Source organism: Oryza glaberrima, chromosome 3, assembly GCF_000147395.1.
Source record: "Oryza glaberrima chromosome 3, OglaRS2, whole genome shotgun sequence".
Taxonomy (NCBI): Eukaryota; Viridiplantae; Streptophyta; class Magnoliopsida; order Poales; family Poaceae; genus Oryza; species Oryza glaberrima.
Genome location: NC_068328.1, coordinates 34,948,017 through 34,971,226, shown reverse-complemented (window position 1 = coordinate 34,971,226; position 23,210 = coordinate 34,948,017). Strand labels below are relative to the sequence as shown.

General features: G+C 44.3%; 6 protein-coding genes across 6 annotated transcripts; 3 read left to right on the top strand and 3 right to left on the bottom strand.

The window, feature by feature from the left end:
- Positions 1-812: 812 nt before the first annotated feature.
- LOC127765540 (monothiol glutaredoxin-S7, chloroplastic) lies at positions 813-2,871 on the bottom strand. The gene is made up of 2 exons (XM_052290456.1): positions 2,343-2,871; positions 813-1,070 (listed from the first exon to the last, which is right to left on the bottom strand). Exons 1-2 carry the CDS (start codon positions 2,791-2,793, stop codon positions 1,015-1,017), a joined length of 507 nt encoding a protein of 168 aa, XP_052146416.1. The 5' UTR covers positions 2,794-2,871; the 3' UTR covers positions 813-1,014.
- A 155-nt stretch (positions 2,872-3,026) lies between these two features.
- LOC127765536 (elongation factor Tu, mitochondrial) lies at positions 3,027-6,784 on the top strand. Its single transcript, XM_052290452.1, has 12 exons — positions 3,027-3,297; positions 3,423-3,498; positions 3,592-3,684; positions 3,786-3,860; positions 4,132-4,236; positions 4,345-4,435; positions 4,522-4,727; positions 5,221-5,304; positions 5,705-5,770; positions 5,846-5,908; positions 6,095-6,335; positions 6,425-6,784. The coding sequence occupies exons 1-12, from the start codon at positions 3,107-3,109 to the stop codon at positions 6,493-6,495; spliced, it is 1,362 nt and encodes a 453-aa protein (XP_052146412.1). The 5' UTR covers positions 3,027-3,106; the 3' UTR covers positions 6,496-6,784.
- A 2,195-nt stretch (positions 6,785-8,979) lies between these two features.
- Positions 8,980-11,104, bottom strand: LOC127765182 (basic transcription factor 3-like). Its single transcript, XM_052290028.1, has 6 exons — positions 10,987-11,104; positions 10,688-10,755; positions 10,439-10,587; positions 10,285-10,341; positions 9,866-9,904; positions 8,980-9,388 (listed from the first exon to the last, which is right to left on the bottom strand). The coding sequence occupies exons 2-6, from the start codon at positions 10,753-10,755 to the stop codon at positions 9,225-9,227; spliced, it is 477 nt and encodes a 158-aa protein (XP_052145988.1). The 5' UTR covers positions 10,987-11,104; the 3' UTR covers positions 8,980-9,224.
- Positions 11,105-11,695: 591 nt separating this feature from the next.
- On the bottom strand, positions 11,696-12,472 carry LOC127767040 (chemocyanin-like). The gene has a single exon (XM_052292245.1). It carries the CDS (start codon positions 12,359-12,361, stop codon positions 11,984-11,986), a length of 378 nt encoding a protein of 125 aa, XP_052148205.1. The 5' UTR covers positions 12,362-12,472; the 3' UTR covers positions 11,696-11,983.
- Positions 12,473-13,610: 1,138 nt separating this feature from the next.
- LOC127767039 (uncharacterized protein At4g14100-like) lies at positions 13,611-15,912 on the top strand. Its single transcript, XM_052292244.1, has 2 exons — positions 13,611-14,127; positions 15,458-15,912. Exons 1-2 carry the CDS (start codon positions 13,662-13,664, stop codon positions 15,634-15,636), a joined length of 645 nt encoding a protein of 214 aa, XP_052148204.1. The 5' UTR covers positions 13,611-13,661; the 3' UTR covers positions 15,637-15,912.
- A 2,673-nt stretch (positions 15,913-18,585) lies between these two features.
- LOC127767038 (uncharacterized) lies at positions 18,586-22,358 on the top strand. Its single transcript, XM_052292243.1, has 2 exons — positions 18,586-18,874; positions 21,415-22,358. Exons 1-2 carry the CDS (start codon positions 18,758-18,760, stop codon positions 22,081-22,083), a joined length of 786 nt encoding a protein of 261 aa, XP_052148203.1. The 5' UTR covers positions 18,586-18,757; the 3' UTR covers positions 22,084-22,358.
- Positions 22,359-23,210: the final 852 nt, after the last annotated feature.

Genomic DNA, 23,210 nt, shown 5'->3' with positions numbered 1-23,210 from the left:
ACCACCTCGCGCAGGAGGACGCCATGGATGCTGAGGTTGCGCTGGAGGACGACATGACGACGGACGGCATCGTGGACCACCTCGCGCAGGAGGACAACAGCGCCGACGCCATGGAGGTGGAGCAGCTCGCGCAATTGTGCGTTCACTGCGGCCGAGTCCACGAGAATGGTCTTGACAAGATCCGATGCGCGCGTAGGAGGCCATGCTCTCGTTGTGGTTCTTGTTCACAGAGAATATGCGCAAGAGGCAGCAGGCGCCAAAACGCTCAAAACCAGCTGCAAGATGCACCAAAAAATTTTCTATACAAAGCACGAACGAGCGAAAAAATCAGCTTACAAAACTTCAGCGCGCGCGCGAGCGAAAATGACATAAAAAAAATCCTGCATGCACGGCTACAATACCATGCAAAGTCGGATGAAAATGAGCGCATGAACACGGAACCATATGCTTTGGGATGGTGGCTTTAACCAAGTAAGGAGAAGTTATTCCTGGTTTGATGTGTATCCGAGAGTTTTTAATAAGGGTATAACAAGGGAATATGGTGACTAATTAATAAGTCATTGGTAAATATGCAATCCTATCCAAAACGTCACTTAATATCGAACTGGAGGGAGTATCAGTTAAGGAGTAGTACATTTAAGAGCGATGAAAAACAAATAGATTGGACTACTTGGGCAAAAGATTTCGCTCCAAGTTTTGGATCTTTTTAGGTACAAGATCATCGCCTCAGCTCTATAAGAGAATACCAGCTCTATAAGAGAATACCATCCAGACATTTAGAGATCCAGACATTTAGAGCTGTGACATCCGAGTGTTGCAACAGGAAGTATTTGTCATCAATATTAAAATTTATTAGTCATGAGTACAATTGCACGTTCGAGTTGGACCTCACTGCTTGATGAATTGAACTGTTGACAATCTTAGCATCACCAGTTCTTTGTCATGGCTGAAGAGTACATCGTAAAGGACCATATACCATTTATATGTACTCTATGGTGTGTTTCGACGTTTATACTAAGATAACATTGCTTTCTCTAGTGTTTCCTGCAGCTCTCCACTATTGTATGCATCTGCAAAATATAAAACAGTGCAAACATTAAATCCAGCTGAATTGCTGAAACACTGATCATATCAAACATTCAGTAGGGAACACACAAATTAATCATCCTCACATCTTGTGTGTCAATTATTCATTTGGGTTTACTCAAGTCAAGTATCTAAATATACTACCATGATGAACATTTTAAGTGATGATTTGCTACATCATGGATTTGTGTTCTCACTGGTCAGCTGGTCGCCAAGTGCACCATCCACCTTAGGGCCTGTTTACTTTGATGCCATTTTCAACCTTACCAAATTTTGGTAAAGTTGCTAAAAAAGTGGCTACATTTAGTTTGCTGCCAAATTTTGGTAACTATACAAGAAATCCTGCCAAAATTTGGTAAGGTTGAAAATGGCATTAAAGTGAATACTCCCTTAATTTCTACTACTGGGCAAGATGTATACATATTTTTTAACAGTTATTTCTTACATTATAGTAGGTTCTTGAGTATATAGGTGGCAACACTCAGAAAACTGCATGGAGCAGACCTATACAAGCTAGTTGTTCAGTGAAGAACACTAAACCAGATTATAACCAATGGTGGCACAGACAGTGGCGCTCCTACATGCAGCTTCTGGTAATTTAAACTAAATTATATCATGCTGATCAATATATCAGTTAACAATTAGGTAATTAGTATGTTGGACCCTGTTAATTTTTGTTCTCGGTTCGCCACTAGGCATGGATACTTAGGATACATCACTATTGGTGATGATTAACTGGTAATGATGAGAGGGGTGAAAGCCACGTCTCGGGTTATATACATGAATCAGGGTTCACAAGCTGCTCTTTTATGGCCAGTACAAGTAGCATTTCTTGATTTAACTCAAAACCAGCGTTCAGATGATCAGATCTTCAGATACTGCGAGTATCTCATGCCATGAAAATTCTCTCTCAAAATTTATATACTCTGATAAATTCTCTCTCAAATTTATATACTCTGAACTATGCCTATGAGGATAGGGAATCATCAAAATTCAGAACCACAGTAAACAACAGGGACGTCTGGTCCCCTTGAAAAGTTTCTAACAGGATTCTAATGGACTAGACACGATAAGCGGGCCGCAGCATGTCTTCAGCATTAGACTAATCGTAGTGGGATAATCACAATGTGTTGGATCGAAGAGGTGAATTGGCATGTCAAACTTCTCATAACAAATCAATGCTGCTTAAAAAGATTCAATTCCTGAACAGTGAGCTTGCGTGATGTCAGGTCAAATCGGGGAGGCGGGGTGCGTACCAACGGTGATGTCGCATCCTCCGAAGAACTCGCCGTCGATGTAGAGCTGCGGGAAGGTGGGCCAGCTGGAGTACTCCTTGAGCCCCTGGCGGAGCGCCTCGTTGGCGAGCACGTCGAGCGTCTCGAAGGGCACGTCCAGCGACCGGAGTATCTGCACCACCGTGTGGGAGAATCCGCACTGCGGGAAGTCCTTGGTCCCCTTCATGAACAGCACCACCTTGTGCGACCCCACCACCTTGTCCAGCGTCGCCCTCATCTCCGGCGCCAGCCCGCCACCCCCCGCCGCCGCAAGGCACCGCGTCGACCGCGCGCGCGCCGAGCCGACGCTGAGGCGCCATGTGGGAGGGGAAGCCCGAGGGAGAAGAGGAACCCTCGCGGAGACGGGGCGCGGGAGGGATGCCCCGGGGAGAGGCGAAATCGCGGCTACGGAGGCGGCGGCGGTGGCGGCCATGGCTGGTGAAGCTCACGCGCCGGCGGCGAGGGAGAGGGAGAGTTGGTGGCTGTGGTGATACGAGGGCAAACCTGTAATTTCCGCAGTGTTTCTTTCTTGTGGCAGAGGAGAAACTGGGAGTGGGCCTATGGGCCCTAGTGGGCCTATGGGACCTAGTGGGCCGTACGGCCCATTTGCGCCTCCACGGGTTGGTTACAAGTTACAGCTACGAGGTGGCCGCCTCTCCTCCCCATTCGACTCCTAAAGCCCTAAACCCGTCTCTCTCCTCCTCTCACCTAGCGCCGCCGCCGCCGCTGCCGCGAACGCGAACGCGATGGCCGCAGCCGCAGTGCTCCGGAGCCATGGCGCCCGCCGCATCCTCTCCTACCCCACCCTCCGCGCCGCCGTGATCTCGGGCCCCACGGCGCTACCGGATGCGTCGGCGGCTGCGGCGGCGGCGCCCCAGCAGCCACCGCCTCTGGCTGGAACCCTGTGGGCGAGGTCCATGGCCACCTTCACCCGAACGTGAGTCCTTCTTGGATCAGATCCGTTGCTCTCCGCGCCTGGTTTTCTCTCTTCCTGTGGTTAGCATCTAGCGATCGTTCCGTGTGTGACTTGTGTTTTGAATTTGTTGTATGAATCTGTCACAGGAAGCCTCATGTGAATGTTGGCACCATTGGGCACGTCGATCATGGCAAAACCACACTCACTGCTGCGATTACCAAGGTCTGATTTGTCACATATAGTGCAAGTTCAGTTGTTTTCTTTGGAGTCCAAACAATTTCAACGCGTGAAATGCCTTTTTTATGCTCTTTGCAGGTGTTAGCTGAGGCAGGGAAGGCTAAAGCTGTTGCTTTTGACGAGATCGACAAGGCCCCGGAGGAGAAAGCAAGAGGAATCACCATTGCAACGGTGAGCCTTAGCACTAGTTTTTTCTTCATTTGGACCAGATGGTGTCCTTGTATGTCATCATGTGTAGATCAAGTCTGAGTTATGTGGTGCTGGTTGTGTAGGCTCATGTGGAGTACGAGACTGCTAAAAGGCATTATGCTCATGTGGACTGCCCAGGGCATGCTGATTATGTCAAGGTAAGTAGTTCTATTTTACTAAAGTGGAAGTTATCAAGATTATATATTGACAATCTTCACGAACAATAACCATGGATATTATGTAATACTAATTCATTGGATATTATGAAATTGCTGAGCACATTTGTAGTATGCGCTGTCAATATTAATTATTAAATCCAGTAGGCTCTTCTGATACTCAGGCTTACTGAGTTACTGTCCCGGAACTGCTAGAATCCTTAATATTGAGCAATGACCAATGACATCTCTGTTTCAATGTGCACATTTTCAGAATATGATCACTGGAGCTGCTCAAATGGATGGTGGTATTCTTGTCGTATCAGCTCCTGATGGCCCCATGCCACAAACGAAAGAGCATATTCTTCTGGCCCGACAGGTTTTGAATCACTGACAATTCTTTATATTTTTCACATTCAGTGTGAATTTTAGTATATCATTTCATTTCTGGTTACTGATTACTCAAGCATTCCTCTCGGCATTTTAGGTTGGTGTGCCATCACTTGTATGTTTCTTAAACAAAGTTGATGCTGTTGATGACCCCGAGCTACTAGAGCTTGTAGAGATGGAGCTTCGTGGTATGCTAGCATTCTGCATCTCTTTACATTGTTGTATGAATTGTTTTGTTCTTGTTCTAAGGTATATTTCCCTTTTTTTCCTGCAGAGCTCCTCAGTTTCTACAAGTTCCCTGGTGATGAGATTCCAATCATCCGTGGATCCGCCTTGTCAGCCTTACAGGGGACTAATGATGAGATTGGAAAGAATGCCATTTTGAAACTAATGGATGCAGTTGACGAGTATATCCCTGATCCTGTGAGGCAGCTTGATAAGTCTTTCTTGATGCCGATAGAAGATGTTTTCTCTATCCAGGTGATTAACTTTATGCTATGGTATACAGCTATTTTTTTTTTCATATTCACTGTAGTTTTGAACTGATTGCAATTAAAAAAATGAATTTACTTCCTCTGTGCCAAGTATAATGAGCGAACCTATCTTGATCTATGGATATAATTAGTGTTCTAATTCTGAAACCGGCTCAAGGTTTGAATTATGTACTTGTTAGCATCTGTTTATACAAAATTAGCCATTGAAGTTGATGGATGAATGCTGCTGGGAACCTAGAAACTATACAGCAAGAATATATGACACTTTATACTTTGTTCTGTCAATAGGCATCCTATTTAACTCCTGAAAAGATTTTAACCATTGTACCGTTAAGTCTCTGGAAGAGAAGTCATATGATTAAATTGTTTATATTATGTTAATTTTGTTCTTGTAACTATGAGTTTTAGTGTGCCAGAACACTGTTTACTGTTTTTGGCAAGTATAAGGATGACACAGACCAATTGATTTCAATCTGCAGGGCCGTGGAACTGTTGTGACAGGGCGTGTTGAGCAGGGGACAATCAAAACTGGTGAAGATGTTGAGATCCTAGGTTTGACTCCAGTGAGTAAAATATCTGATTTGTCTTTTATTACTTAAGTCCAGTAATGTGGTTTATACCGCCTCTTAGACGTACAAATTTATTCTTGAGAGTATGACCTGCTTGGTTCTGAAGATTCGAGAATCCACAATCTTTGTAGTTATATCTTACCCACGATTTTTTTACACCATATGCACATTTGACTTCACGCAAATATCGGAATGGAATATGTATATGTCATAATGGGTTAAGCTAATATATTTTTTTACCAACTATGGTTATTGAAAGAAAAATGTAAGCCTGCTACATAAAGCCTCTTGACATTTCTAGGTTCTTTGGAACTGTCATATGTTGATTCCATGTTGTATGTTATGTTGCTATTTTGATGCATTGTGAATTTTGATGAGCACTTCTTGGTCACAGAGTGGTCCCTTGAAGACTACAGTTACTGGTGTTGAGATGTTCAAAAAGATACTGGATCATGGAGAGGTCTGTTCTGAAAGTAAACCATTTACTGGTTGTTTTCTATTAATGTGGAATCTTATAGCTACAACTTGTTTGCAGGCTGGTGACAATGTTGGTCTTCTTCTTCGTGGTCTTAAGCGTGGTGATGTACAGCGTGGCCAGGTTAGCATACCTAACTCTGAGCGGGACCCATATAAGTCTGATCCAAGTCATCTTTTATTCTATTCGTATCATTTGTGGTCTTTGAGCGAACTGGTGGATTGATATATTACTACTCTTGGTGCAATAACAATTCTTTGACCCTTTTATTGATGCTCCTATGTTTGTCATTTTTTGTACTGCTTTCAGGTGGTGTGCAAACCTGGTACCGTTAAGACGTACCAAAAGTTTGAGGCGGAAATTTACGTCCTTACAAAGGATGAAGGTGGTCGCCACACAGCCTTCTTGTCAAATTACAGTCCACAGTTCTACTTTAGGACTGCCGATGTCACTGGAAAAGTTGTGTTACCTGATGGCGTGGAAATGGTTATGCCTGGTGATAATGTAACTGCAGGATTTGAGTTGATATCACCTGTTCCCCTTGAGCCAGGTATGCTCCACCATTTTTGACATTTCGACCTTTTGGTATGGTTTTCTGCAATTGAAGTGAACACATTTGTTTCATTTTATGCTATTCAGGCCAGAGATTTGCGCTGAGGGAAGGAGGGAGGACAGTTGGTGCCGGAGTTGTTTCCAAAGTTTACAGCTGATCTGTTTCCAGTTTTTTCTGCGTAGCGAATTTAGTAACAAATGAATGTTCATAGGGAATCAGATCTATCCGACCGGCAATATGAGAGCAAAAGAGCGAGGGACTCGCAGAGCATCTTCTCTGAATTCATGAGATGCAGGGATCGTTGGCTCGGCCACCATTCCGAACTAGTTATTGCTTTTCTTTTTCCATGTCTGGTTGTTGCTGTATAACAACGCGTTTAGTCATCTTAACACGTTTTTTTGCCCATAGCTTGGTGACTAAATAAGAAAGATTCATCATAAGCATCTTAATGGCTGATGTTTCTCTCGCATGATTTTCTGTTTTACTTTATCGATGTGTACTTGAAGTTTCAAGTTTCACACCGGATACATGGCTGACTTATCTGATCAAGTGATCAGTCGTCATAAAATGTGCTAGCCATTGCTTTCAGTCTATGGAAGACTGCAGCCGATATGTGCCGCATCTTGCATGATCTTTGCCACTTTGAATTCATTCATCAATGGCCGAAAAACATCTTTGCCAATTTGAGTTCATCAATGGCGGAAAAACAATCTATATCTGTAGAAGAATTTCAGTCAATGGTATAAGCAGAGCAACAATCTCAAGTTGTAGAAGTTCAATCAAATAATCATCAATGCTATAAGACGAAAAATAACTAATAGGATTTCAGTCGAGACGATAAAATAAATCGTCTGAAATCTGAAACTTATTATTTAAATCGTATCTAACAATGAACAATGCGAATTCGTCCGGGTGAGATGAACACGGCGACTATCTCGCAAAGTTAGGCTGTGATGTGAATTCGTCCGTGTTAATTTCGCTGTCACTTGTTAAGTTGTTTTTACGATACACATCTCTTCCCAAGTTAGGATCAACGCAACGAATCAACGGAGGGTAGCGTTCACATCATCTCATCGATCCTTGGAAGCCCTAGAAATCAAGAAGCGGAATCGACGGCGGCTGCGGCGGCGGCGTAGCCGTCGAGAGGAGAAGCAATGCCGCCGCAGTTCCCCAACTCCCGCGTCAAGTCCACCGCCGCCGCCAACAAGCCATCTTCCATCTCCTCGCACTCGCCGGCCAACAAGATCATGTCCCGCACGACGTCGGCGCCCAACCTCCCGGCGCTCGCCGACCCCAGGGTCATCTCTCCCGCCGCCGCCGCCGCCGCGCAGGCCAAGAAGATCGCTCGCGCGACGTCATCGTCAAACCTCGCCGTCGCCAAGCCGCGGCCGCCGCCGCCGCCGCCCTCAATCTCCAAGAAGCCGGACGCGCCCTCCGCCGCCAGGCCGTGGCCGCCGTCGTCCAACCCCAAGACGGTGGTCGCCAGGAAGCCGGCGCGTCCGGCGTCCGAGTTCTCGGAGCCGCCGGTCGCCGCCGTGACCCGTAGCGTCCACCCGGCGCGGCGGCTGACGTGCGGCACCGCCGTGTACGTGCGCACGAGGTACGTGAAGATCACCGCCAGGTGCTGCCTCGTGATCTGGCTGCCGGCGAGGGTGGTGTCTTCCTCCGACGCCTACCATTACACCGTCAAGTACGCCGCCGACCTCCACGCCATGTTCGCCGGCAGGGTGGTCCGCGTACCCGTCGGCCACGTCCGCCCGGCGCCTCACCGAGCCGCCGCCGGCGAGCGTAGCATCTGGTGACATGGCAAGCAGCAACAGGAGGCACATACATTGCGCCAATTGCTGTTCATCCATGGTTGAGCAGAGAGAGCTTTTTGCTAGGCAGAGTATTTTTTGTTCGTCTTCCATCTTGCGGTGATTATTTTCTGTGCCCAAACTCAAACTCTGAAATTGGCGCAGAACAGTGTACAAAGATTGAGTTTTTAAGCCTTTTATGTGGTGATCATCTAGCTGATATGCGCAAGCGCAAGAGCTTCAGTTTTGATTTCCATCACCTTGGCTGTACATTCTTATATTAGTGAACTATTAATAGGTGCAATAGACGCAAAAGTCTATTTTAAATGGCATCATCATGGGCTTTGGAGTAGATATATCATTTGAATACAAACTTGTCTCGAGAACAAGATTATTCAAACCAGTCATATGCTGGCGTGTTGAACATCGCTTTCAACCATATGCTTCCCAGTTTGCACTATTTTCAGTGGGACTTTTTCTTATACCAATATTTCCGCTGTTTTAAACTGTACTTCAAATTTCAATCAATAGTAGCTCTCTTTACAGACAGAAACAATTAACACCCTTTGCTAATCATAGTTCACTATAGTACAAACACGAACTGGGCGTCTGCCTCTCATTGAGAGGTTTAGAGTATTCAAGAGAGCATTGCTGGGGGGTTTAGTATTCAAGAGAGAGCACGTAGCATGTTCATATGGTTCATATGCTAGTATAACATAAGTTCAGAACTGAAATCTGAGCAGGTAAAACACATCATTATTTTTCATTTGGGGAAAAATCAACACTGTACCATTGCAGGATATCTCCAAACATAAATGATACTAGTAGATAGTTGAGACGTGAAGGACATCTGCAAACCCTGATGCTAGTATATTCTGAACCAACCAGAAATGTGAACATCAAAACCAGGTAAAAAGGACTCCATGGCATCTCAGCATTCATAACTTAGGTAAAAACTCAGAGAAACTAAAAGTTTCCAATTGCAAATACAAAGATTGGCCTACGAGGAGAAGCAAAACAGGGCCGTCATAGAAAACCATGACCTCAGAACATCGGTCAAGTAACATTTCACTACTTGTGGTATCTATGATCAGGCTTTTGTCTCCTGAGCTACCTCTTCGAAATTCTCTCCCGGAACAAGCTCTGGAACATCATCATCGTTCTCTTCCTTTGCCTGGGCAGTGGCACCTGCAGCAGCTACCTGCTTCTGCATCTCTTCAGCAATCCTCTTTAGGTGCTCCATGTTGTCAGGACCTACAAGAAAGATTTGACTGTCAGTAACTGGACAAACTGCAGATAAACTGAATGAGTTTGACAATAATCAGAGAAGTCCAGTGATGAGCAGGAATAAAGGCTGATGGCAACCAACAGATAATTGGCAATGGAAACAAAGCAAGAAAACCAGAAAAAAAATAAGAGTTACATTTTATGGAGATCAAAAATAGATAAACACTAATGTTTGCATAGCTTCATCGCTGATTTACATGATGGGTAGGCTAGGAGATACTCCATACGAAAGAGCTCATGTTTGGAATATACATTTTGTGAACATGGTTCTGGAATATATACATGACAGGAAAGAGAAATTGGAGTCATGCAGCTATGAAATGAGACTGATAACATAGTTCTTATAACAGAAAAAACAAGCCAATTCAGACCAATTAACATATTAAGGGCAGAAGCATAAGTCAAAAGTAGTTTTTATAACAGCAAACCAAGAAGAGGACATACCCAATTGGTTAATGATCCCAGGAAGAACATCTTGAAGCTCTGACAAGTCAAACAGTGATCACAAGTCAGGAAGATAAAAATAACACCCTAATAACAGACAATCACTGAAATAAAGTAATCAAAAGGCAATTTGAGTCTTGCTAAAAGCTAGTTTTGTTCATCGTAATATTCACTCCACCCCACAATCAACATATATAGTAAACCCTACAATGTTGCAGCTGAATGCATAAAATCTCCTAGAGAGTGTGCAGAGATAAAACTAAAGACGAACATGGGATTATTCAGATGTCATACAGAGCTCTACATGGGATGGTTGCTGCAACTCAGCAGTGTATAAGAGAAACAGAACAGCCGCTAATCTTAAAAGAATTGAACTCGCACAACGAACTGATCAAATGTAACAAGGAGAAGTCACATACTCTTGGTCTGTGGGGAGCCACTGACCACCCATGTGTTTGCGGCGATGGAAGCTTGCACTGCACAGGTCGGATCGAACATGGATAAGTAATCTAACACCAAGAAGCAGTTGGCATTTCCATGGTACGGTAGGCAAAACAGGAGGGATGCTTATACCTTTGGGATTGACGAACTGGATGACGAGATCATCCTTGAAGATGTTGACCTCCTCGATCGCGGGGATGGTGTTGACACCTACTCTCTTGAGCGTGCTCTGCAGCCTCTTGTCGTCAGTGGTCCCCGTCTTGTGGACGGCCTTCTTCTTCCTAACAAACAAAATGAAGCACATTTGTTTCATTTCGCGACACGGCGAGAAGCAAAGAACAAGACATTCATTTCATTTCGCGACAAAGGCGATTTACCCACCTGCGCACGGTGCCTTTCCCGCCGGTGCGGACGGCGCCGGCCATCTTCATAAGCCTCTCCTTGTTCATCTGCAAAACGAACCGAAAATCTCCTCGTTAACATGAACGAGGAAAGTGGCATGGATCTGGGCAACCAGAATGCGGCCGGAAGAGATCAGATGGATCCGAATCGAAGCGCACAGCCACACTAGGATAAACCATCATCGGGCGTCGGGAAAGGAAATAAAAAAAAAGAAGCCAATTCGCTGGCCGCCGAATACGCGTTGTGGAATGAGTCGGAGGAGAGGCGGGGAGTCTCACCTTGGCGAAGCGCGGCCGGCGGCGAGAGGCGAGGCGAGGCGAGGAGGGAGATGCGGGAGGAGGAGGAGGCGGCGGCGGCGCAGGAGAAGAGAGGTGTTGGGGGGTGCGAGGATTATAGGGTTTTGTGGACGAATTCCTGGGCCTTTCCATATGTGGAACGGTCAGGCCGGCCCAAAGGTTTGGGCCCGGCCCACAACCATCTCGTCTACTACTGTACTACAATAACTGGCCCGGTCGTATTCGTGTGGAAGTTTTGAGTGGGAATTTCTAGGAATAAGTTCATCCGATGTCTCTTAACTTTACACCGAATCCGATTTTCGTCCTTGAGTTCACCATCGAGGGATCTCGTTTGCACCGATTTTGACAGTTAAGGACCGGTTGATCTGGTTTTGGGGTTAAAGGACGAAAATCGGATTCGGTGTAAAGTTAAGGGACCTCAGATGAACTTATTCCGAATTTCTATGCCTGAATAGCCCGTTTGGTAGATCTCTAACTTCTAAATTTAACTTCATGAGTTGAGTTTGGAGTGGAGTTGACTAAACCCAGTTTCACCTCTCAAGTTTACTTTGTGAGAGAGCTTCACCTAGCTCCACTACCATTTTAGATGGAGGTAAAACAGTTTGGCTGAGCTCCAGTTTCAGAAGAGGTGGAGGTGTAGCTATGCCAGATAGACCTGAAACTCAAACTTACTATTTGTGATTCAAGAACCTGCATAATGTGGCTTTTATTCATATTTATATGTATATATAAATTTCACCGGATACAACATCCGTCACTCAAAGAAGTGTACAACTATTATATATTGATCCATGTGTGTATGCATGCATAGATGCATTGGATCGTATTCTTCATTCGTAGAATTATAAATCAGCTGATGGTGGTTAGAACACACACGATCGACAAACATTTGTATATAGATATAATAAGCAGCTGGTTGAGATGGACGGCGTGGCGCCATGCCGGCGACGGAGACGACGACGACGAGGAAGAAGAAGAACTAGGCGGCGGTGACGGCGATCTTCATGCCGGCCTGGCAGTGGCCGGGGAAGTTGCAGATGAAGTAGTTGGTGCCGCGGGCGAGGGTGACGCGGTCGTTGCCGGACTTGTACACCTTGGCGCCGCGCGGGGCGGCGGTGCAGCCCTTGTACCCGGCGGCGTTCACCGCCACCACGTTGTGCGCCGACGAGTCGTACTTGAACACCAGCACGTCGCCGGCCTTGAACCGCTTCCCGTTCGCCCACGATCCCGCCCCCATCCCCCACCCGCCGCGGTCGCCAACGGTGAACACCGCCGACTCGGCCATCTCGCCGTGGAGGAGCACGCAGAGGAGCACCAGCACACCAACCGCCGCCATGGCACTGCCTCTTCCCGCCATTGTTACTTAATTAGCTCTGGTTGGTGTAGTAGCAGCTGGCAGAGAAGATGAGTAGAGTATAGCTAGCTGGGTTGGTGTTTGCTGTACGTGGTGGTGAGCCATGGAGGTGGAGGAGGTGAGGTTTTATAGGTGTGGCGCGCGGGCGGTGGTGGTGGCCGGCCGGCGAGGTCAGTGGAGGCGTGAAGGGAAGTAGGGCCGGGGCGGCGACCGGCGCCGTGAGAAATGGAGGAGTTGGCCAACGACCCACCATGGATTCAGGCAGGCGCCAATCCCATGACTTTTTTTTTGGACGGACCATATATCAAATTCGAAAGAAACTCCTCTAACTTTGTGCAGTCTGCAGTCGTATCATGTCGATTTTGTGTAGTCTGTAGTTGTGCCATATCGATTTTGTGGCACTAACATAGCACAATTATAGACTGCACAAAGTAGGGATCTGTTTCCATCAAATTCATTCTATGAATGAATTGACGGTTCGTTCAGAGGCCACGCCCAGTTGCCGCGTGCAAACTTTACAACGACGTCGGCGTCAACCAAGTGTGGAAATCACACAAGACACAACGCACAAAACCTACCAATTGATTAATTAATGTCAAAAGATTTTGCACACTAGACAAAGTTCAGACTAACTTTAGTTTTTGATTTGAGCCACTAATCCGATTTTCAATTTGGCGCGTGCAGTGCGGTACAGTGGTCGATCGATCGATCGGCTCGTATACTACACTCAAAACGTATAGGTAGCTTAAGATAGCCTGCCTTTTGAGCCTGTGTTACTTACTACTCGACCCTTGCCTTGACGTCAAAGCATGAATAGTTAAGTACGTTTGAGGCTAGCTTTGAATTAAAGAGGTCAAGTTGCCATCGTCTGGAACATACTCCTATACTTTTTGTATATATGCACAATATGTCCGGTACAATCTCATTTCCATCGTATAGCGACCGTTAGCTGCTGCGTCCTCCATCGATCTCGTATAACCACTTTCTTCCCCTCTCAATAACCTGAATTAGCACAATGCGGATGAGTACTAATTGTGTGCTTGGAGTCCAAAATTAGCAAAGGTAGGTAACTCTGCCACTTGGGCCTATTTCTACTTGTTAAAGTAGCAAAAACGAAAAGAAAGTAGGCTCAATTTGCAGCAATTGGACAAAGCAAAGTCCATTTGTTAATGGGCCCAAACCGTACTAAAAATGGACGAATTTTTGCATAATCACCCTTGGAAAATCACACAATTGCACTCAAGCCCTCGTAACCGTACTACGCCATCTCACTCCCACGCAGCAGCGCAGCCACTTGCACAAGATGGAGAAGACGGCGGCCCCTCTCCTCCTCGCGGCGGCCTTGTTCCTCGTCGTCGCCGGCGACGGATCGGAGCCGACGCCGACGCCGACGCCATGGCCGGCCCAGTTCCACGCGAAGCTCCTGATGGAGTTCCACGGCAACCTGTCGCTGGCGGACCTGTGGTACGACTGGCCGGGGGGCCGCAACCTCCACGTCATCCGCTACCAGCTCGCCGCCGACGAGCCCTTCTACGACAACGAGTGGAACAACGGCACCTCCTTCTTCTACACCCCGGCGCGCCGCGCCTGCCGCTCCGCCGCCGTCGGCGTCGGCATCCTGCCCCCAAACTGGCTCGTCCCTGGCTCCGTCTACCTCGGCCGCCACCCCGCCGACGGCTTCGACTGCCACGTCTGGGCCAAGGCCGACTTCATCACCTACTACGAGGACACTCTCACCAAACGCCCCGTCAAATGGGTCTTCTACACCGGTAATTTTGAACCCTATTCCGCGGCAATTTCCTGTTCCATCCCTTCTCATCCATGTGCACCACCTGTATAGTTCAGAATTAAGGTTAGAGCCCACAAGAGGATGCAAATATTCAGAGTCCATGTCCCTTCTTATGCTTTGGTCATATATCCAGGGAATTGCTGCATATTGATCTGTTGCTAGTAGTTAGTACATTGTTTCAGTATGTTGAGGATGCATTTTTTTTGAATGAAAAATTGAAAATGATGCTACACTTTTGATGGATACAATTCAACCAGGACCGATGAATAGCGCTATAAACAGCTCACTTGAAGCATATACAGTATGTAATCAATTAACATTATGAACTGTTTTTTTTTTCTTTTTGCTGGGAAGAGGCAATAACACTATGAACTGTATCCATCAAGGAGACTACAGCTGTATGATGAAATCATAGGGGATCTGCTTCACCCAGTAGTGCAATCCTTCATTGGAAGCATTTCGAACAAAAACATTCTAGTTCTTAACTTCTACTATCTATCACTTGTTTAGTGCCTATAGGCTAGCTACTTAGTATGCTTGTGGTTTCAGACTCACAAACTAATGGTTGATGAAAGGGCCCATGCCCCTTGAACTTTACTTCCATTTTCCACTGATCGCTAGTCGTTATGTTCTGAAATGCTGCCCAATTTTACTTTCCAAAAAACTTTCTCAGCAATTTCATCGCATGTTAAATTCTTAATAGATGATTGTGCAATGTAGCTTTTGGGAATATTATCTTTAAGTGTTGTGATGTCTTCTCTGTGATGAAACTGTGGCCATCTGGCCATTAAGTTTTATTTCCCCAATGTTCGATCTCGGCTCTGCAACTTTGAGCCTAGCCATAGAAATATGCAGACCCAAATATATGCCTGGGAAATGTTCCAATTTGAGCCATGTCTGCAGGTATTGCTGCCTCTTGCTGGTCAAGAATTAAAGAATTTCTCGTTAGTCACCAGTCCTGTGTCATCTTCCCTTGAAAGTAGAGTATGCCTTCTGTATTGCCGGCATGTACACTTCAGTTAATAGTTAATAGTACTCATTGTTTAGGTTTGCCAAAGTGATACAACTTGTAGTCTCCGTTAAGTTTGTCATGCTGATGAGCTGCCCAACAGGTAAAGAAGACAGCAAGATACTCTTAGGTGACTATAAGTTAGTATTTCCACACTCCCAGTTCCACTGCATTTGGTACCACAGAGATGTCTGTTTGTCCTGAATTCGTCATGAGTCATGAGAACCAAACGCTTATAATTATGTGTATAATTGTGTATCACTTTTGTAGTACTAACATTTTGCAATCTACTACTATATAGGGAGGACTAGCCATGTGATGAGCTTTGAGGAGGGTGCTGTGCTGGAGGACGCAGAATGGCAGGCACCTGAATACTGCTTCGGCAAGGGTGATGAGACTGAAACATCCAACGACAACGCCCTCATCTCTGAACCTGTTGCTGGGCATGATAAGGGCTTCTTCCCCAGGAGAGAATTCTGAGAGGCTAGCTGTATTCTACTATTATCTGGTGAGACCCAAGACCTTAATTAGTATGGCCACCATGCTGCTAATCGTCTGTCTGTATTGTGCTCAAGTATCACATTCAAAACATTCACTGTGCGAGTTTGCGGGATGTACAGTTTTGTGCAAACAGGTGAAACTAATCTGGACCATATATCATTTGTGTAATAAATTTGGATCATGTGTTTCTTAGAACCGTACTCATAATACGGATGAAGTGAAATAAATATGGTTCACTATGTGGTTACAGTAAAAGCATAGGAGATGCAGAGTAAGTTGCCTGGGAAGGTGAGGTGAGGTGGGACTGGGTTGTGTTCTACATTGATCTAGTAGCTACTAGTAGGATCGATAACATTGTGCAGAAATTGCAGCACGGATGATGGAAGAATTGAATTGAAGATAGATAATGCGCTGGCAATGGACCACGGGGTGTAAGTAAAAATAAACATGATGATTACTGAGACTGAATCAGATCAAAGAGAGGCGACACAGATCTCGCCGTCCGCCAAGGCCATCCCATCCAGATGCACGTCTACTAGATAGATCCACCCCTACTCATAAAGCCAGGACCATCGATCATACTAGTAGGCTACTAGAGGTTCAATAGGACATGAATTTGCAGAAATAAATTGGTATGAATAAAATAAAACCCCGAAATTTATATAACACTATCGCATTGTCTAATTGTCTAGTTTTGTAAATTATAACATGAGCTGGAGAGTCTCCAACCACCGCATGGGGTTGGAGGACGAAGTTGGGCTCCTGGAAAATTTTCCTTGAATATTTTGATATATATGTTTATTAGTTTTGTTTTTTGTTTTTTTTTAGGGGGGGGTTGCTTATGTGTATACTGATCTAATATTGTATTCTTCGCTCTTTTTGTCAACAAATTCATTACTCTACTGACATTATTTTGTTTTTTATGTTTTATTTAACTATTGAGTGATTACTCAACCAACAGAAGTGTGGCATATCATATCATATCATATCAAACAGGAGGAGTGAATACGCTCTTAAAATCAGTTGCCAAAAATATCTTATTTCATTATATGTGACGTAACATGTTAGCTGTTTTTATGTCTTAAGAATAGCTCGGATTTTATCCCACCACTCTTGTTAATTATTTCAATAAAAACTATAATCGACTGTGTATCTTAAAGCAGAGAACTGGATGTAATACATTTTCGTTATCTTTTAAGAGAAATCATATTGGCATGCCACTTTGGATGGCGTCGTGGCAGGAGGTGAGCCACACAGGAGGCGCGTACGGGCGTGTACGAGGCATGGGCCCAATGGGCCATGGGTGCGTGTGTGCGAGCCACTACTTTCCCGGGGCAGCGTCGGTAAGGCACAAAGCTCGGCAGCTGCTAGCATTCATGGCCAAATCAATGAAAGATACAATTCAATTCAATTCAATTCGGGGGTACGTGGTGGTTAGCATTTGGCTACTCTGCATCAAAATGGCACGAGGAAAATTCCTTCTTGCGTCCCATGCATCTCGCCATTTCCTTTTTTTTTTCTTTACATACACATAGCCCCATCGTCCCTAATAAAGTTAAAGTTTTAATTTTTAGGCTTAAAATTTAACTTGATTAAAGATATTTTTACATAGTTTTTTTAGCATTGAACACATATATAAAAATTTTATCTATAAATTATTTTTATTTTCTAATAAATAGTTTATTAGAGAATACGAGCAACCAATGAGACAGACAGGACAAAGCAAATCAGACGTTTAGAATGCTCCACATGCATCCATATGAACACACATCTTACTGATATAAGCATCTACAGAAGACTATGGGCTTGTTTGGTTTGATACCAACTTATTGTCCTACCAAAATTTTGGTAACTTCAATAATAGCAAGTGCATGTTTGGTTTGTTACCAAATTTTATCAACAATAGTTCAAATTCAATACTATCCAATTTGGTAGTGCTAAAACTTGCCAAGGTTTTGGCACTACCAAGATTTTGGTAGGGTAAAAATTGGTTTCAAACCAAATAGGCTCTATGCCGATATATTTTAATATTAACGAAGCTAATAGATACATCGTCAATCTTTAAAATAATAATTAGTCGTACCACTATTTTGTTGTAAACGGATACTGCTACTAGTCTAATAACGTGACTTGACTGCCAGATCATGATTTTGGTAGTATTTCTGATGGCTGAAAACCAAGAGTAGTTGGCTAACGTCCCTGTTGCTGTTTGTAGTTGACGCTCGCCGTTTCCTGTACGCATCACTACTTCTCTGCTACTGCTTACTACCACAAGTTCTGATAGGTACAACTACTGTACTAGTAGAGCTTAAGATTTTTTTTCCCCCTAAACTCTCTGTCTGTCTCTCTCTCTTCTAGCAAAAACAGAACTACGAAATTAACAAGAGTTCTAGTATTTGTATGATTGTATCTGCAGCCAGTGGTCAGTATTAATGAGTCTTACCGTTTATGGGAGAGAGAGAGAGAGAGAGGAGATAACGAAGGAGATAAGCCGCCAACGTTGTTAAGATGTCCATTTTTATCATCGAACAGAGTAAATAACAGAGCTTAACACCTTCTTTCAGGTGATTGCTTCTGCTGCTCAAACAAGTCCTAATTTCGTTGTTTCGACAACGGAGGAGTGGACCGTCCAACCTCCTACTTATGTTCTGCAAGAAAATTGCCTCTGTCACTCTGTTAGACTTCGCCATCATCGTCATTAACGTCAGTCAGTAATCTCTTGAGTTGTCATATTTAGTTAGTTAGGCAGCAGCAGCAACATGCCAATGTTATACTTATACAGAAAAAAAAGTTCTTTATTTCTGTGCAAAGAAGGTACTACTCCGTCCAATTAGGTTCTTTTTTGGACGGAGGGGGTAATAGTATATGATTATATGTCATGCAAGTGTTTGCGAGACAGCAGCTTTGGTACACGGTTAGACCGCAACCATAAATAGTGGGGGTCAGCGACTCTGCATCGTCAGCTTAGCTTCCTTTTGGAGCTGCTGCTGTTTCTCCTCTGCCTATAAAAAGGGCTTCAGCTCTCGACTTCCATTTCTGAATTATCATCGCCTGAAGAGCAATTCAAGAGGAGAGGAGAGGAGAGCTAGCTAAGGCAGCCATGGATTACTGCAAGCAGCAGGAGCGAGACGGGCACCGCGACGATGGCGATGTGACGGAGTGGAAGAAGGTGGCCGAGCTGAGAGCCGTCGTCGAAGCCCAGGACCCTGCATGCAAGGTATCTCCTTCTCCTTCTCCCTAATTAGTTCATCTTCTTCGCATGTATGACTCACCTAGCTTAGGAGCTTTCCCTCCATCCATGGCCTTGTGATGATGATGTGAACCAATGGTATGATAGATAGATAGTTCACACCTTCGTTGTTTTTTTCCTCTTATGTTCTTGTGGATGGAAGGACAACTAGAGGTACGAGCTAGCTATGAAGCAATCAACTAAGAACACAAACGCGAAGGCAATTAGGAGTAGCAGTAGTTAATTTCTTGAAGCTCAATCAGTTAATTCCTTGTAATTTTCCCTCTTTATTTAATTTCCAACTATGTAGCGACGACCCCGGATCACAGAGTAGTAATTAACTTAGGGACCGAATTATAAAAAAAACGAATGAAATCAACCAGGAGATACCCTGGCTATCCGTACCGAATCGAAAATGGGATTCGCCTAACATGAAAAACCGAATCTAGCACGTCCGTCCCTGAACTGCACTGCAGAATTAAGAAAATAGTTTTCTCCACCGTTGGAAGAGGATAAACAGAAGAACACACACACACCCTGGGTTTGTTTGCCGTACTGCAGGTGGTTACACACAACATAATTTGGTCGCAGATATATATATAACTCCTACAGTATAATGCAATTTGGCTGGTCGGCGCAGCGTGAATTGTATTGTACCGTACGTACATGGGAAAGGACTAGGGGACTGGGCAGTTTTGGTGGTTTGAGACTGGTGGCTTGCCCATCCATCTCCAGCTCCAGTTAGTTGAAGGTCTAAGCCAAAGTAGTTAGCGGTTGAGCAGAAACATCTCGATGGCCATCACATTGATCTCACTCTCAACTCGTGATGACAATCCAGTAGTGGAGGAATTCATTCATCAGCGACACTCCACCTAATCAACCATCTGCTACATCGATCCATCCAATTAGGACAACTGAGTTTACTATACCACCATCACACGCTGATTATTGATTACCAATACAAATGTCATTTAGGGGAATATTAATTATTAGGACGTCCAATATATACAGTAGAAAACGGCACACTGAGGTAATCCCAACCCATGGTGTCCATAAACAGTGTCTATGGTGCCATGTTAATAAGACATCACAATAAAAACTACACTCTATAACCTATAGTTTCTTAAAGTGGGCCATTAATAAATACACCATCTCTCTTATCTACTTCCTCCAGTTCCATATTAATTGACGTTTTGGACAAGGTTAATGTCAAACTTTTATAACTTTGATCATCAATAAATTTAAAAATATTTAGTTTAAAGAAACTAGAACAACATATATAGACTTGTCTTTTAAAGCACTATAATAAAAGTAAACATGCATTTATTTATTATATATATTATAGTAGAAAAATAAGGTCAAAGATATATCTTGTAGACCGTGTCATTGTCCAAAACGTCAATTAAAATAAAACCGGAGGGAGTACCAATCATATTTATTCTTCATCTATTATAAAGACACTATTATCTCCCAATGCAAAACTTGATGTCTAGTACATAGATTCTCATGTTGAAGCCGTGTCTTGCATAAGACTCAGTTTCTTCCTCTCTTCACTCTCTCTTTTAATTAATATAGTGCCACATAAGTTTAAAGTTCTACATGACAATGTAGTTAATGCTATAGACACCATCTTAGGGCACCCACAATGGTTATCTATAGGCTCTCTACAAGAAATCCATATCAATATCAGCATATTTTCCTACTTATAAAAGATTAAATGAAGAGAGAGAGCAAAACTATCTTACTAACCTGGAGATAGTCTATACATAAAAACGAGACAATGGATTAGAGAGCTATAGATACCCATATAGACATACCATTAAAGTGGTTTACTATTAATCTAGTCTATTACTGAGATGTATATATTTTATAGATAGCACCTTACTTTAGCATTGTGGGTGCTCTTAGGTGGAGGGCTGGGACTGCCCAGGTGGTCGTGGACAACTAACCAGCTGCATGCGTAAATATGTGGAGTGGAGTGAGGCAGTATTAAATACTGTAGTATAATTAAAAAGATGAACAGTAGCATGGACGTCTACACACAACCATTATTTAATTTGGCGATGTGAAGCATGAGGCGATGCGTCACCCGTGCCGTGCAAAAAGCCCTTCATAAATGTTGGTCAATACTACTCCCGCCAGTACACATCGAACTGGACCAGCCTAGAGTAGCTAACACGAGCTGACCATCAGCAAAGCAGGCAGCATTACCTAGCTACAGTAATTAATAACTTAATTGTTGGTAATTAGTACTCCATCCGTTTTATATTATATATCATTTTTCAAAAAAATTCGACCAAATCTATAAAAAAGATTAAGCAACATTTAAAATTAGTTTCATTGAAACTACCATTAAATATATTTTGATAATATATTCAATTTATATTAAAAATATACTATAACTTTTTTATAGATCAAAACTTAAAAAAGTTTAATTATAAAAAAAATAAAATAACTTATAATAATATAGTAAAACACAGAGAGAGTAGCAAGACAATGAATCAATGATGATGCATATGTATACGTAGGAGGAGGACGACTACCAGCTGCGCCGGTTCCTGCGCGCGAGAGACCACAACATCGGCAAGGCGTCGGCGATGCTGGTGAAGTACCTGCAGTGGAAGCGCGAGGTGAAGCCCGGCGGCCGCGCCATCGCCGACGAGGAGGTGCGCGGCGAGCTGGCGCAGGAGAAGCTCTACATGCAGGGCTACGACCGGCAGGGGCGCCCCCTGGTGTACGGCTTCGGCGCCCGCCACTTCCCGGCGCGCCGCGACCTCGACGAGTTCAAGCGCTACGTCGTCTACGTCCTCGACCGCACCTGCGCCCGCCTCGGCGGCAATGGCGGGCAGGAGAAGTTCGCCGCCGTGGCCGACCTGCAGGGGTGGGGGTACTACGGCAACTGCGACATCCGCGCGTACGTGGCGGCGCTGGAGATCATGCAGAACTACTACCCGGAGAGGCTGGGGAGGGTGTTCTTGATCCATGTCCCCTACGTGTTCATGGCGGCCTGGAAGATCATCTACCCCTTCATCGACGACAACACCAAGAAGAAGTTCGTCTTCGTCGCCGACAAGGACCTCCACGCCACGCTCCGCGACGCCATCGACGACTCCAACCTCGCCGAGGACTACGGCGGCAAGCTCAAGCTCGTCTCGCCCCTTATTAATGGCGCCACCGAATCCAATCGCCGCCGGTAGATAGCTCTCGCGTCGCGTGCATGAAGATCGATATGATGTATGTACACCCATCTCGAGATCCAATTTAATGGTATGTATGTAGCACGTGTACGGTGTACGTGAATGTATGTTACTAGTATGTATACGGGACAGGAGGACACTACGAATTCGAGTACGTACGTGCGTGCTATATACATTGAATTACGGCTCTGAACAGTACTGATCATGAATGATCACTGTTGATGAGAAATGCAAGTTCGTCTGCATCAAAGCATGCATCTTGTTGGCAATCAAAACATATACTCCCTCCGTCCCATAATATAAGAAATTTTAAGTTTTGCTTACAACGTTTGACCACTCGTTTTATTCAAATTTTTTTGAAATTATTATTTATTTTATTTGTGACTTATTTTATTATCCACGACACTTTAAGTATAACTTTTCGTTTTTTATATTTGCAAAAAAATTTAAAATAATACGAGTGGTCAAATGTTGTAAGAAAAGCTTAAAATCCCCCTTATATTATGGGAGGAGGGAGTACTTAATTATATAATATAATTATATATTAGTATGTTGAAATTAAGCATGCATGCAATGCATCCAAATGTTGAAACAGTATGAATTACAGTCATAGTACGTCTCATAGATGAGGTACGGTGGTCCTGGCATCAGAGCAGACAGTAACTTTTAATTAGTTACTGCGCGCGGCGGCAGATGCAGATGCAGGGAAACACAGGCAGCCCACGGAATTGGGCAAACATTACCACCAGCAGCCGTTAATATTTTTCGACTGGATTCACTGTGATGAAACTGACACTGAAGAGAGTGGTCGATCTAGTTGCTCGCCGGAAGACATTGAACATTTTTAGATGTGGCAATTAACTATTTGCCACTGACTCACATATTATAGACACATGTGGACCCACATATCATTGAGATAGATATAGCAAATAGTTAATTGTCAAATCTAAAATGGCAAATAGTTAAATGCCCCGCTCGCCGGACTTGCCGTGGTTGACCTGCTGCCGGCGGCGAACCGTCGCAAGTGTTTCATGCATTCCAAGTTGTCATTACTCCTTCGTACTCTCTCCGTCCCATAAAAGATGAATCTAAAACCCGATACAACATATTATAGCACTATGAATCTG

Coding starts and splice junctions, on each gene's coding strand:
- LOC127765536 (XM_052290452.1), top strand. CDS start 3,107: ATGGCCGCAGCCGCAGTGCTCCGGAGCCATGGCGCCCGCCGCATCCTC. Junction 3,685..3,785: donor GAGGAATCACCATTGCAACG/GTGAGCCTTAGC, acceptor CTGGTTGTGTAG/GCTCATGTGGAGTACGAGAC. Junction 5,909..6,094: donor GTGATGTACAGCGTGGCCAG/GTTAGCATACCT, acceptor TACTGCTTTCAG/GTGGTGTGCAAACCTGGTAC.
- LOC127765182 (XM_052290028.1), bottom strand. CDS start 10,755: ATGAACAAGGAGAGGCTTATGAAGATGGCCGGCGCCGTCCGCACCGGC. Junction 10,342..10,438: donor CCAGTTCGTCAATCCCAAAG/GTATAAGCATCC, acceptor CGACCTGTGCAG/TGCAAGCTTCCATCGCCGCA. Junction 9,389..9,865: donor TGGGATCATTAACCAATTGG/GTATGTCCTCTT, acceptor TCTTTCTTGTAG/GTCCTGACAACATGGAGCAC.
- LOC127765540 (XM_052290456.1), bottom strand. CDS start 2,793: ATGGCCGCCACCGCCGCCGCCTCCGTAGCCGCGATTTCGCCTCTCCCC. Junction 1,071..2,342: donor AGGATGCGACATCACCGTTG/GTACGCACCCCG, acceptor TATATTTTGCAG/ATGCATACAATAGTGGAGAG.
- LOC127767039 (XM_052292244.1), top strand. CDS start 13,662: ATGGAGAAGACGGCGGCCCCTCTCCTCCTCGCGGCGGCCTTGTTCCTC. Junction 14,128..15,457: donor CAAATGGGTCTTCTACACCG/GTAATTTTGAAC, acceptor ACTACTATATAG/GGAGGACTAGCCATGTGATG.
- LOC127767038 (XM_052292243.1), top strand. CDS start 18,758: ATGGATTACTGCAAGCAGCAGGAGCGAGACGGGCACCGCGACGATGGC. Junction 18,875..21,414: donor CCCAGGACCCTGCATGCAAG/GTATCTCCTTCT, acceptor ATGTATACGTAG/GAGGAGGACGACTACCAGCT.
- LOC127767040 (XM_052292245.1), bottom strand. CDS start 12,361: ATGGCGGGAAGAGGCAGTGCCATGGCGGCGGTTGGTGTGCTGGTGCTC.